This window comes from Endocarpon pusillum (genome assembly GCF_000464535.1).
Source record: "Endocarpon pusillum Z07020 unplaced genomic scaffold scaffold4312, whole genome shotgun sequence".
Taxonomy (NCBI): Eukaryota; Fungi; Ascomycota; class Eurotiomycetes; order Verrucariales; family Verrucariaceae; genus Endocarpon; species Endocarpon pusillum.
Genome location: NW_006916416.1, coordinates 2,841 through 15,090, shown reverse-complemented (window position 1 = coordinate 15,090; position 12,250 = coordinate 2,841). Strand labels below are relative to the sequence as shown.

Here is a 12,250-nt window from a genome sequence, read left to right as displayed (position 1 = left end):
CGCCAAGACCCAAACGCCGAATGCACCGCTCCCAACACATCCCGCACTCATAGGCCTGCTTTGTCTACTCGAAGTGGAAAACTTTATCAATCACGGGTCGGAATAGGATTCGCCGCGAAGGAGGCAAAACATGTCCTCACTACTCCCGAGAGCCCACGACTACTCCCCTCAGGATGCAATCGCGGCCCATGGTTAAGGGCGCGGCATCAGGTAGCCTCAATCTCTCCTCCTCGGGAGACGGGTATGTGACATAGCCGACGGCGTGGATAAGACCGTTATAAGCGATGGCGTCAAAGGAACCCCCAGGTTGAGAGTAGCCCAATCTCAATAATGTGGTCTGCACCTTTGCCACCAGTGGCTTTTTTCATCTCTCTAGCCCAATCAGGATGTGCTCGGTAATTGATGCCATGTCTTGCGCCGAGCCGTTTTGGCTTGGCCAATTCCTCATTGGACGAAGTGGTCACAATGGAGATCGCACCTGCTGCAAGTGCAATTTGCAGTCCAAATGTTGAGACGCCTCCGGTTCCCTGGAGGAGGACAGTCTGACCAGACCGGAGCGGTAGAAGGCCATAGTGAGCGTTCCGCACAGGGCAAACACGAGGCTTCTTCAAATGACAAGTACGCTGGAATCTCCACCACACCGGTCTCCGGACAATAAAGTATTCACCGAGGAGTCTCGAAGTTTCATCTCCAAGACAAGTGTTCGCAGGTGCTTGGGGGATACGGCCTGCAATATGACCTTGAAAAAAGTTTGCTACAACAGGTAATGTGCGCGGAGATGTTGATCTAAGTTGCTGAACCCCCGAGGCAAAATCCCACCCCTCTAGACCGACAATACAAGATTGCATTGATGCTGTTGTTGATTCGGCCCACGGCGCCGGCCTCGGCAAATGCCTAGACATCTTCAAGTGTGTTACGCCATTCATCCGCGACCAATTTAACCTGGATTTGGCGGTGTGCCAGGGTCAAGCGGAGTGCTGCAAGGTGCTGCAACTATGTAGCCTTGATTGGAGCGACAACGCGCGACTCAGTTAGCAGCTCAAACCGTCGGACAGTGTTAGCCAGTTGGCCTGGGAAGCCGGTCAAGTCACCATTATTGGAGAGGGCATCTCTAAGGGTTCCGTAGACATCGAAGTGCAGGCAGGGATGGTACTGTGGGGCTCACGCTGCTGGATTCGCATTGCCACAGATCCGACGTACTCCAGCAGCATCTAACCTTTGAGGATCGATGTCATCCACATGCACAAAGGAGGCATGAGGAAGCACTGCTACTTGCTTCACGATCACACAACCCAGTTGCAATTGGTCGGTTCGATGGCAGGACGCCAGAATATCCACCACACTTCCACAAAACTAGGGGTTTTCCACTCACATGAAATGACTTCTGCTAGTGAGCAGCAAGCAACGCCTGCGTGAGGCCATATCGGACGGCTGTGTGAAGCCTCTCATTCTGCAACCCCGGCCAATCGCCATCTACATGACGCACGTTGTTACGGAACCTGGAGAGATCACACTGTAGCAGCCATGGCCGCATGACTGCACTCAACTCACTTATTTCGACCTCCCAGACGGAAAAGAGAAGCTTGCAGCGCAATTGAAAGATAGTGTACACCAGATTGGTATGACGCGTCTCTATGGGGTCGACATCACCCATCTGCCCTTCTTCTCCTAGAAGAGTAATGTTCCAACATGTAACTGACCGACCACTGTTTAGGTTTCTTCTACATCCGCAATTTCGCCCTTTCCCAGGATGAATTCCACCGGCAATTCGCTATCGGGACAGAAGCCCCCGAGCTCCCCAGAGGAGAAACTCCAATACAGGGCCGACCTCGAAGCTGAGCCTTACAACGGACACCGACCCCTTAGGGCCATTGAGATCCTCCCTGGCCTCGGCGACAGCGTAGAATTCTATAACGTGTTCAAATTCACCCCGCAGTACGAGCGCGAAAACATCTAGATGTGATTAACGAAAATTCGTCAAGATCGAGAGGTTCCCGTCGTTATGTTCATGAGAGCATTGTGTACAAGCTCCCGCGAATGATTGCGATTATTCTCGAGCTCCGGAAGACTTTCTCATCAAAGGCCACTTACATGCAGACAACAGTGACTGCTTCTTACGCTACAGGAGGTATTTAGCACGCACTGCCGAGGAAAATGAGATCTTCCAAGACCTCTACCTCCGCTGTCATACTGATTTCGGAAGCCTCACCTTTGACTTATCACACCCTGTGGCAGCGTTGCAGGTGAAGAACGCCTGAAAGGGGTTGGAAGCATTTCAAGCCTCGTCCTGGTAGCATTGTGGTCAACCCAGCCGATGTGCTACAATTTTGGACCAATGGATTCCTAAATAGTAATTGGCACTGAGTTGCGGTTCCTCCCAAAGATCAGGCACATGCCGACCGGTTGGGATAGTTGTAATTTGTCCGGTCGACTGATTCGATTGACCTGACCATTATGGATAGTCCGCTTCTTCGTCAAATGGGACTCAAGAAGGATGATGGCGATGAGGTCAGCCTTACTGCTGGTGAATGGATTTGGTCAAGGGTCAAGGGTCAAGAATCAAGAAGAACTGGACTCAGTCTCCGGCTGATAAGGACGGGAGCATACGGTTTGGGGGGCTCCAGACAAAACTTTTCCATGAGTAAAGGTGGTCATAATACATGAAGCAGTCGACTCGACTCGGACAGCATTCAATTTGAAGTTTGCAGACGCAGATTGGAACAAGACAAGCTCTTGATATACATTGTATAGGCTTTGAACAAATAAAGAGATAACTATTTCTCCTATTTGCATGGCTTCGTTATGATTAAAGCTGTACTTTGCTGAGGTTGCAGGGCGCCCATCATGATGCCCAACATCAGCACAGTTTTGCTCCAGATGCTTGGTTCTCGTCACGAGCATTCAGTCATGGCGCTTAGAATTCGCGGAACTCTGCATCATACTAGTCCAGGCAACTTAGATGAAGCTATGATTAGATGAGTAGGGATTAGTGGATAGTGTGTAATAGTCCACAGGCGCTTGGGGCGCGGAACGTTATTGATGCTGTTCGAGAGCTTTGTCGGTATGGCTCAATTCGGATGCTCAGGACAACGCACAGCTACAGTCCGGCGGTCTCGCAGTCTTCCACTTTATTACTTCCAGAACTGAACTTAGAGAGCCGCAGCCACATTTTTAGGTCAACACTCTCAGGAGTTGGCCAATGGTATCGATGTGGCTCTCAGATAGTACTTAGATAGTACTTAGATAGTACTACTACGGTACCAGGCCTAATTTTTGTACCCCCCGCCCTGGTCAAAATATTTTACAAACATCTTTTTTACATACGTATCCCTGTCAGCATCCCTGTTACTAGTTTGCACGAAATTTGCTCATCCTGCAAATTCTGCTCATTCTACGGAGTACTCCGTATGCATTCTGTTAATTCTACATAGATGCTAATAGATCTAATGATAAGATGGCTATCCCTCCGTACCCAAGATGTGTCAATTAGCGCCTTGGCATATATTAGGTACCTTTCCGGGCACCTTATGGGTACTGAATTTATGCCAAGGCGCTAATTGACACATCTTGGGTACGGAGGGATAGCCATCTTCTATTAATATTATATGTAGTGCTATGTCTTCTAACTATCTTAAGAAGCTGCTTCAGTTGATGCAGACGAGATGTCAAGCAGTTATAGATATCAATAAAAAGTAAAAACTTGATTTTAGAGGTTAGTCCTATGTTGAGGATTTCTGGGCGTCTATACTCGATCTGTATAGCGCGTTTGTGCGGATACTAATGTTTTCGACAAGGGGGGTACAAAAATTAGGCCTGGTACCGTAGTATGCATCGATCGAGTCACCACATAAGTGATGAGTGAAAGCAACTCCATGGTCCGGAGGTCCCAGCAGCAGGCGCAGTACGGAATCCATGGTACGACAGGAGGGGTTGCCCCCATCTCACGCACTCTGATGTCCCGAGTACTCGGTTAGAGATGCGTATGAGCTGTCACCCACCCCACGATCTGCTGCTAGCTCATGGTCGCTAGTCCTAGACTAGCAGCGATCGAGTTACACCTCCCAGGATCAGATACCCCGGTTTTAGTGTACCCACCAGACAGCTTGCAGCCCAAGCGGTCCATTGGACAGGCCCATGCTTGGACAGGCCTGGTTATTCCGCTCTGGGTAAAGCCTTGCCCGTATCCAAATTGCCAAAATAGCATGGCCAAGCCTTACCCCTTATGCGTACTCGATCTCCCATTCAGTGCTGGCATGTACCGTAGTAACGTCGAACTGGGTGCTTGCAAGAACCAAGGTAGGCCCTCGCTTAGTTCAACAGGATGGGCGCCACCGGACCCTGTTTCCAGTTCTCATTTTCAGGTCTCCACATGATGGGTTGGTGCGGCTCCATAGTAAGCTGTCAGCCTGTGGTGTGTGAGTTGCTCCTCCTGTCAATATCCACCTACAACATGCGCAATGGAGTGCCAGCACTGCGGAAAGAGCTTCTCTGAAGTGTACGTTGTGACAGCGGGGATCTTGGTACACTATCTCGGATCAAAGACTAATTTGGCACCGAATACCAGGTCAGCGTTTGAAGCCCATACTTCGTGGCACACCGAACGCCAAGCCCAGTTGCAAAGGCGACCTCGAAAATATACTATTCACGAGAGACCGCCTTGGGGATCTATCACCTCGCACAGTAATCGATCCGGTCCATGCGCGCCCGAGTCGGCTACTACTACCGAATTCCCGTCTTCACCGTCCAAGGGCCAGAACATTGCGAAAGTCTCTGTAGTATTCAGCGAGCACAGTATTCCCGACTTCGATTTCAACTTTGATACCATTTCACCTCTACCACCGACAAGCAGCCATTCTTTACCAGTCATCAAGACTTTAGCGGATGTGGTGGCAAGGTTCCCAGCATTCGATATTGAGAAGACGGGGGATATATCCCACACAACTCGAGACTACAAATGTGCCGATTGCGAGGCTATCTTCTCGACTCAGAAGGACTGTGACCTACATACTCAGTCTAGATTCTGTCCTGGAAGTGCCGCCCTAGCGTTTGCTTTGTATCGAGATGTGCGCCAGCCAGGTGGCTATCGAATCGACAGGAAATACCTCCCTTTCAACGGACAATACAGCAGCATCAAGTGCCAGAAATGTCACCTGAGCTTCAGCAATCGTGTACAGAAGAAGGTCCACGAGCTCAGCCATCCATTGCCTCAGATAGAGTGCTTACATTGCGAAAGATTGCTCAGTACCACGACCGAGCTCGAATCGCATTATCAATGGCACGACGATATGGAGCACCGTCACCATCGAAACAGGTGTCGGAGGAAGCTGCCGGGTCTGAAGCTTCAAAGCAAAGCTCTGTACAGGGGGCAATCCAGAGCCGGAGTGGCCGACTTTGGAGGAAAGTCTGTTTTTCTTGCCGATGAGGACTTGTCGGTCATCCCAGAAAATCCAGTCGAAGACGGCCGTGGACAAGGTAAGGTTGTTTCACTATGGCAGTGCATGCAGAACTGAATAGTCTAGTAGACAGTTCCGAGCCAGATAGAGAGCTTGTGGCGATCAGCTTTATCAGCCCAGAAGATCTTGAAAGGATCCACGCTCCGAACGGAGTCTTTCGAGAAGTTGAACCTTTCTACCTGCACCCTCAGAAAGAAACACGAACGGTTTACGTCGCAGATGCCCTGGACGCCTTAGAAGGAAAATCGCCAAGCCAGACGTCTTCTCGTTGTACTACATCATCTACCAGAAAGGGGGATCAGCCATGTAATTTCCTCAAACCAGGCGAGCAACTTGAGCGTACCGCTCCGCAGCCAAATGGGCTAAAGAAGAAGCCGTCAATACGAAAACTGTTTCGAAGGACAAAATCCGAACCGCAACTCGAGTCTAGTAAGGCATATCTCCGTAAAAAGGGTATGGGCTAACCTGTTCAGATATGAAGCAACGGTCTTCCTTCCGTCACACCTTCCGAAGGGACTCCGCTGTCAAAGAAGCCTTGGTCGTTGACGGGCATCTAATGCTAAGTGCTGTCCTCCAAAAGGTGAGTACTGCTGCAAACAAAGGCGATCTCAAAACAGTTCGAAAAGAGTGCGATCGATTGATGGCCATGACACCACCCGCTGGTTCAGATGCTGATTCCAGCATCATCCCGGTCCAAGCTTTTGCCTTTCCAGAGGGTACTCTTATACAAGATACTGCTGGCAATGCGAGATATATCAGTGCGGAGACAGTCAATGAAATAACATCAGCTTTAAGGCATACACCTGTTACCAGTTGGGCGAAGACTAAAGTCAGCGTACTATCAACACGAGCGTTCCTGAGCTCGCAAGATGGAGATTATGGGGATGCATTTTGGTGCTATCGACAGGTTCTGAATCTCCTTCGTGAACATCCAATGCTTTTTCCAGACGTCATTTGGCATGCGGCTATATTCTCAAATCTTGCGCACTTGTCAGCGAGATTAAACAGACCGGATGACGAAGAGAGATATTATCTAAAAGCACTCGCCATCTCATACAATCGTTATGGCCGCAAGGATCTGAACAACATCAACTTTCTCACAGCTCTTGCTGCTGCATATGAAGAAAATGATCAGATGCCACAAGCTGCCGAAGTATATAAGAGATCTCTTTTCGCAAGAATGGAGATCTCGGGCCCGGGCGAGAACGACACGTTTATGGCTATGCAAGAGCTTGCTGCCGTCTACTCTAAGATGGGCAGCTTGACAGTGGCACAGTTGCTATACGAAAAATGCCTAGGTGGTTTCGAAACTCAGCTAGGCCTTGATCACAAAGTGACACTTCTTATCGTGGATCGCTTATGCAATATTTATGTTCAGCAGAAGGCTCACGACGAAGCTTTAGCATTGTATGGTCGTGCATTCCCTTACCTACGAAACGTCTGTGAACCGGATGACGAGCTTCCTCGAAATTGGCTCTGTGAATACATGCAGCATACACAAAATTACGACTTTCCTCCGGATGTCTCAGCACTTCTGCAGAGCTATCGAACGCATCCCACTCAAAAGAATCTGTGGGTTCTGCAAAGCCTAGCTCGGATTTATATGCTCGCAGGCCTCCTACCTGATGCCTCAGATCTCTTCGACTTTGTCTATAATGCTCGCCGAAAGCTTCAAGGAGAATACAACACAACAGGTCTCGATGCCCTACATGGCTATTGTCTTGCTCTTGAATGCATGGACAGTATCGACGCCGCCCATAATGCCTATACTAATTTAGTCCAACTCGCGCTCCGATCGCCAGACGCGAAAGATGGCAGAACACGAGCCCTAAACGTAAGAGCACGACTCGGCGCCCTACAAGAGCGAAAGAAAGTACTCGCAGGTGAGAAAGAGGCCTGGGGGCTGAAAAGCACAGGACCATGCGGAACTTGCAAATACCAAACCAATCTCCTCTGTCAAAAATGTCAGATCTCCCGCTTCTGCAGCGAAGCCTGCCGCGACCTCTCCTCTCGCTCTCACGACCTAGCCTGCCACCCCTCCGTCACCCTCTGCCAATCCAAATCCGTCACCGTCATCCCCAACGTGCCGCATCGAATTGAGAAACAAGTTATCAACCACCTCTCCAACCAGAATATCCATCGAGGTATGAAAGCGAAGATCTTCCGTGTCTCCAACAGCTTCACGTTCAATTACGACCCTCGAAATTTCACAACTTTCCGACTTAAATTCAACAGCCTAGTGGATACATTCGTATCCTTCAACCACGATGCAGATATCCGCTTCGCTATCCTCAACCCCTCGCCACCGAAACCATCAACCTTCTTACCACTCGAATCCGCAAAACACCACATCCGCACCACCACCACCTCATCATTTCTTCGGACCCCAATCCACGGCCTCAACGGCTCCGAACCCCCCTCCTCCCGCACATCGTGGGAAACCGACACCACAAACCAAGATTTCCAATGGGCCACCCCTGCTGAAACGGAAACCCTGCTCCTTCCCAAGGGCAAAGACGTATATCTTGTCGTAACGCCTGGGGAGAAGCTGTTTGGAGAGATGGTGAGGAAGAGACGGCAGGTGAGAAGAGGCGATTCGGCGGAACTGGAACATTTGAGTGTGCCGGACGAGGCGTTGATGCGGTATTGTCAGGGATTGGTGCTGAAGGGGCAGGAGAGGAGGAGGTTCTGCTATTTGGTGGAGGTGGAGAGTTGAATGTTAGCGAAATCACCTTGGTTGGACGGTGATGCATTTGGCTCTGACTTGGCATGTTGCAAGTTGCGTTGGCATGTGAGGTTCTTTTGGCGAATAATGCTACCCTGAAGGTGAGGTTCTCCGGGAGTGTGCATACGGCGTGAGATTACATATCTACAAACCTCACAGTAATGTCTATAAGGGAATGGAGCCGGCGAGAACAAGAAGTGTGTCGTCGATGCTACGATATCATTGGACAAGAACAGTTGCTATGTATTCTCTACATGCCTTACCACCTGGACGCCCTCGCTGAACCTAGAATTGTGCACCTTTCGCCTTGCGGCAGATCATTCAGTCATGAAACTCGCTGCCTCTTGAACGCATTTCCTCCACCACTCGCCTCCCTTCTTTGCTTCCGTTCAATCTCCTCCCTCATGATACGTTCAGCTTCGCTCATTGGTTTGGAGAGTACCGAGGCCGGTCTCGGTTTCTTGGCCATAGCGAGAGGGTTCTTCTTTGGTGCTGAGGCGAAGACATTTTTAGGGTTTGGCGTTGTGAACGAAGCTGACGATTTGAGAGAGAGTTTGGCGGGTGCTGGAGGTGAGGTTGTGTTGGTCTCCCTCAAGGTCGAGTCTGGTTTGAGGGTGGGGTTGTCCTCGCTGCTCAGCTCTTCGTTCTCTGTCAACGGCGGCGAAGGAGGTTTCGTTTCTGCATTCCGTCTCTCCTCTTCTGTGGCGGATGCAGGTTTCCTCGCACCAAAACTCAACTTGATCTTCTCACCTTCTTTCCGCTGTAGGTATCTTGCCTCTTCATCCTCATCTTCCTCCCCACTCTGCCCCTCCTTCCTCGCTCTGGCAATCTGCTCCTTTATACCCTTCCACTCCCTCTCCTCATCCCCTCTATCCTGCCTTTCCTTCTTCCTTAACGCATCCTGCCTCCTCAACGCCTCAGGACTATTATCAATCCAGCTAATCATCAACCCCCCACCCCGTCCGTTACTATCCGCCTCCTCCTCCTCGACCCGACAGATGCCCTCCCTCCCAAGAAACTTCGCAAACTCGGTCAAACTCGCCCACCTCGTCGCATTCATATGCACATGCTCCTTATTACTGATATACTCCTGGTAGAAGTGATTGACATTGATCTTCTTCTCGCCGTGACCCGTGCGTAGCAGTTTGAGGAAGTCCGACTGGAATTGACTCGAGAACTCGTTGATGGCTTTGCGCGGGTCTTCGCCGATGAGCATCATGTTCCGCACGTGCGATTCGGACGAGACGTGGCATTTGAAGCCGTTTTCGTCGCGCATCTGCCGTGAACAGGCTTGGCAGTACCAGCGCAGGCGTTGTAGGCCTTTGCTTTTCATCTGATTGGAGATTTGCTTCGTGGAGCCTATCTCGGCGCGAGGCATGGTGGCGGTCTGTTGGAGAACTTGAGGGGAGAAGGCGAAGTATGGAATGCTACGAATGGAAGAGGCAGACCTACGGGCTTGCGTACTGTTCCAGGGGCGATTCGTTCAGCTGTGGAGGAGCGAAGGTGAAATGGCATAAAAGTAGTGGAGGAGGCGGCCAGGTCGCTGCTGTATGTATGATGTATCACAAATACCACTACTGAGGTAATAAAACCTTAGCATACTTAAACCTCCGGAATTTTTTAATTTTGGAGGGGTTGTTTTACACGGTTTTAGACTTCGCACACCCCGTCAGGTGTATCTCCAAGAATGGCATCCGACGAGATAGTCTGGCAGGTGATCAACCAGCAATTCTGCTCCTTCAAACTCAAGTGTGCCCACTTACCCTACGAACGAGTGAGTAATCCTAATAGTATCGCAGACTCAACACCAAATCCCAAAACTTTTGCCGCAACGAACACAACGTCACAGGCTTCTGCTCCCGCCAGTCATGTCCTTTAGCGAATTCCCGATACGCCACTGTCCGCCCCGATCCCTCGACTGGAGCCCTGCACCTCTACATCAAGACGGTTGAGCGAGCTCACTTACCCTCAAAATGGTGGGAACGCATTCGCCTTTCAAACAACTACGAAAAAGCATTGGCCCAGATCGATGACAAGCTGATATATTGGCCCAAATTCTTGATACACAAATGCAAGCAGCGCCTCACTAGACTGACGCAGGTGGCGATCAGATCGAGGAGGTTAGCAAAGGAGGAGGAAAGGCTAGGGGAGAAGATCGTACCCAAATTGGCCGCGAAAGTGAAGAGACGGGAGGAAACGAGAGAGAGAAAGGCGGAAAGCGCGGCCAAGGTCGAGAGGGCTATCGAGAGGGAACTGATTGAGAGGTTGAGGAGTGGTGCTTATGGCGATCGTCCTATGAACGTGGAGGAGAATGTTTGGAAGAAGGTTTTGAGAGGCTTGGAGAGGGCAGAGAAGGGTGAGGAAGAGGTTGAAGGGGAGGAGCTGGAAGATGAGGAAGCTGAAGAGGGAGTGGGCGAGGTGGAATACGTCAGCGATCTTGACGAAGAAGAAGAGGAAATGGAAGATTTTGAGGATTGGCTGGGTGGAGAAAGTGCGGAAGAAGATGAAGACGACGAAGACGAGGATAGCGACGAGGAGGACAGCAATGAAAGTAGTGAAGCTGAGGATGGCGATGAAGGCGAGCCTGATGTAGGCGCTAAAAGAAAACGACAAGCACCACTGCCAAAGGCGAGGAAAAAGCCGGCAAGGGTGGAGATCGAGTACGAGACAGAGTTACCACCCAAGGAGGTCTTGCTGGCTTGAGCGGATGCCAGCGTTGCACATCCTATGCAAATCTCATAAAGAGATCACTCATAGTCATGATATGTGGAGCATCTCAGTGATCTGCATCGTATTTGTAGATCTTATGTGAGATTTAATTTATTTCCTACGTGCTCCTTGAAAGAAAAGCCTACGCACCTCTTACCTTCTACAGAGCTCAGGGCTATATTCTGAGAGCCGGAGGTGTCTAGAAGAACATAGCATACACAATTCTTGACCAGGAGCAGGGTATCCCCTCCGTACCTGATGCCTCAATTAGCGTCTTTGACAGATTTTAAGCTCAAACAAAGTTGTTCACAGAAGCTCTTTCAATCAGAATTCGATCTTCACAAAGAAGAAATAAATAATTATGTAAGATCTATAAAACGCTGGCTTCAGAGAATTCCTCCTCCAAAACTGTACTCTAGCGAGATGCTTGGGCAGAAGTTGTGGCAATGTCAAATAAAGATGATCGACAGCGCTAATTGAGGCATTCTACACCCCTGTCCAGGTACGGCTTGTCTCGGGAGAGCCATATTCGACAGCCATATTCAGATGAAAATTATTCGGCCCTTGGCACTCCGTGATAAATGCCCCACCAAAATTAGGTGGCGGGTTGATCGCGAAGTCCCCACAGTATATGCAAGAGTCAAGGACATATTTTTGACCTTATTGACGGTCATCCTATTTCCTATTTGGGATTCTTGATACGTACTGCGGTGTTATATCTATTATCTAGTCTATTTGGCCCTTTTTGGCTGATTCTGCTTGCCCTCATGCATCGCCTTGTAGTTCAAAGTAGCCCCTCTAGCACTTTTAGGCCGTACATTCGTCTGCAACAGAGCAGGAGCTGTTGAGGCAGGCAGAACAAAGGGATCCTCCTCCTGGGGCGCAGGCAGGCTATCCTGTAGAGGCGTTGCCCTGACAACCAGCTTCTCTGGGGGTGGCGGAGTCGCTTTGATAACGAGTATCTTATTCTGCTGCCCTGTTACCACAGCAACATCTCTTAAGCCAAATTGGGGTATATCTGTTGCAGTAGAAGGGCCCAAAGCCATGTTGATAGCAAGCTGATCCCTTTCTTGCAGCCGTTGTTCGCGTTCGCAAGCGTTAAGCTCTCTTGCAGCTATTTCTAGTCCTGTAAGAGCTCTGGCGTTCGCTTTGCCGTGCAACTTCTTGGGTACCCACTTCTTCTTTGGCACAGTGAGAGGGTTAGTAATAAGGATACCACGGCCCTCGTACGCAGCCTAAGCTAAACCAAGTATTCGTCTATCATTTTGAGCGATTTCATCATTGATATAGGCTCTATCTGTGCCAGATAAGGCATCTCTGATCGTCAAAAGGTGTTGACCTATAGAGGTGTGCTGTCAGCGCT

The 12,250-nt window shown here is 49.9% G+C and overlaps 4 protein-coding genes across 4 annotated transcripts; 2 read left to right on the top strand and 2 right to left on the bottom strand.

Annotated features, from left to right (window-relative positions):
• Positions 1-290: 290 nt before the first annotated feature.
• On the bottom strand, positions 291-902 carry EPUS_09401 (uncharacterized protein; the record flags this gene model as incomplete). The annotated part of the gene is made up of 1 exon (XM_007805449.1): positions 291-902. One exon carries the CDS (start codon positions 900-902, stop codon positions 291-293), a length of 612 nt encoding a protein of 203 aa, XP_007803640.1.
• Positions 903-4,457: 3,555 nt separating this feature from the next.
• Positions 4,458-8,169, top strand: EPUS_09400 (uncharacterized protein; the record flags this gene model as incomplete). The annotated part of the gene is made up of 3 exons (XM_007805448.1): positions 4,458-5,472; positions 5,523-5,882; positions 5,927-8,169. 3 exons carry the CDS (start codon positions 4,458-4,460, stop codon positions 8,167-8,169), a joined length of 3,618 nt encoding a protein of 1,205 aa, XP_007803639.1.
• Positions 8,170-8,503: 334 nt separating this feature from the next.
• EPUS_09399 (uncharacterized protein) lies at positions 8,504-9,556 on the bottom strand (the record flags this gene model as incomplete). The annotated part of the gene is made up of 1 exon (XM_007805447.1): positions 8,504-9,556. One exon carries the CDS (start codon positions 9,554-9,556, stop codon positions 8,504-8,506), a length of 1,053 nt encoding a protein of 350 aa, XP_007803638.1.
• Positions 9,557-9,865: 309 nt separating this feature from the next.
• EPUS_09398 (uncharacterized protein) lies at positions 9,866-10,881 on the top strand (the record flags this gene model as incomplete). The annotated part of the gene is made up of 2 exons (XM_007805446.1): positions 9,866-9,927; positions 9,978-10,881. The coding sequence occupies 2 exons, from the start codon at positions 9,866-9,868 to the stop codon at positions 10,879-10,881; spliced, it is 966 nt and encodes a 321-aa protein (XP_007803637.1).
• Between the last annotated feature and the right edge of the window lie 1,369 nt (positions 10,882-12,250).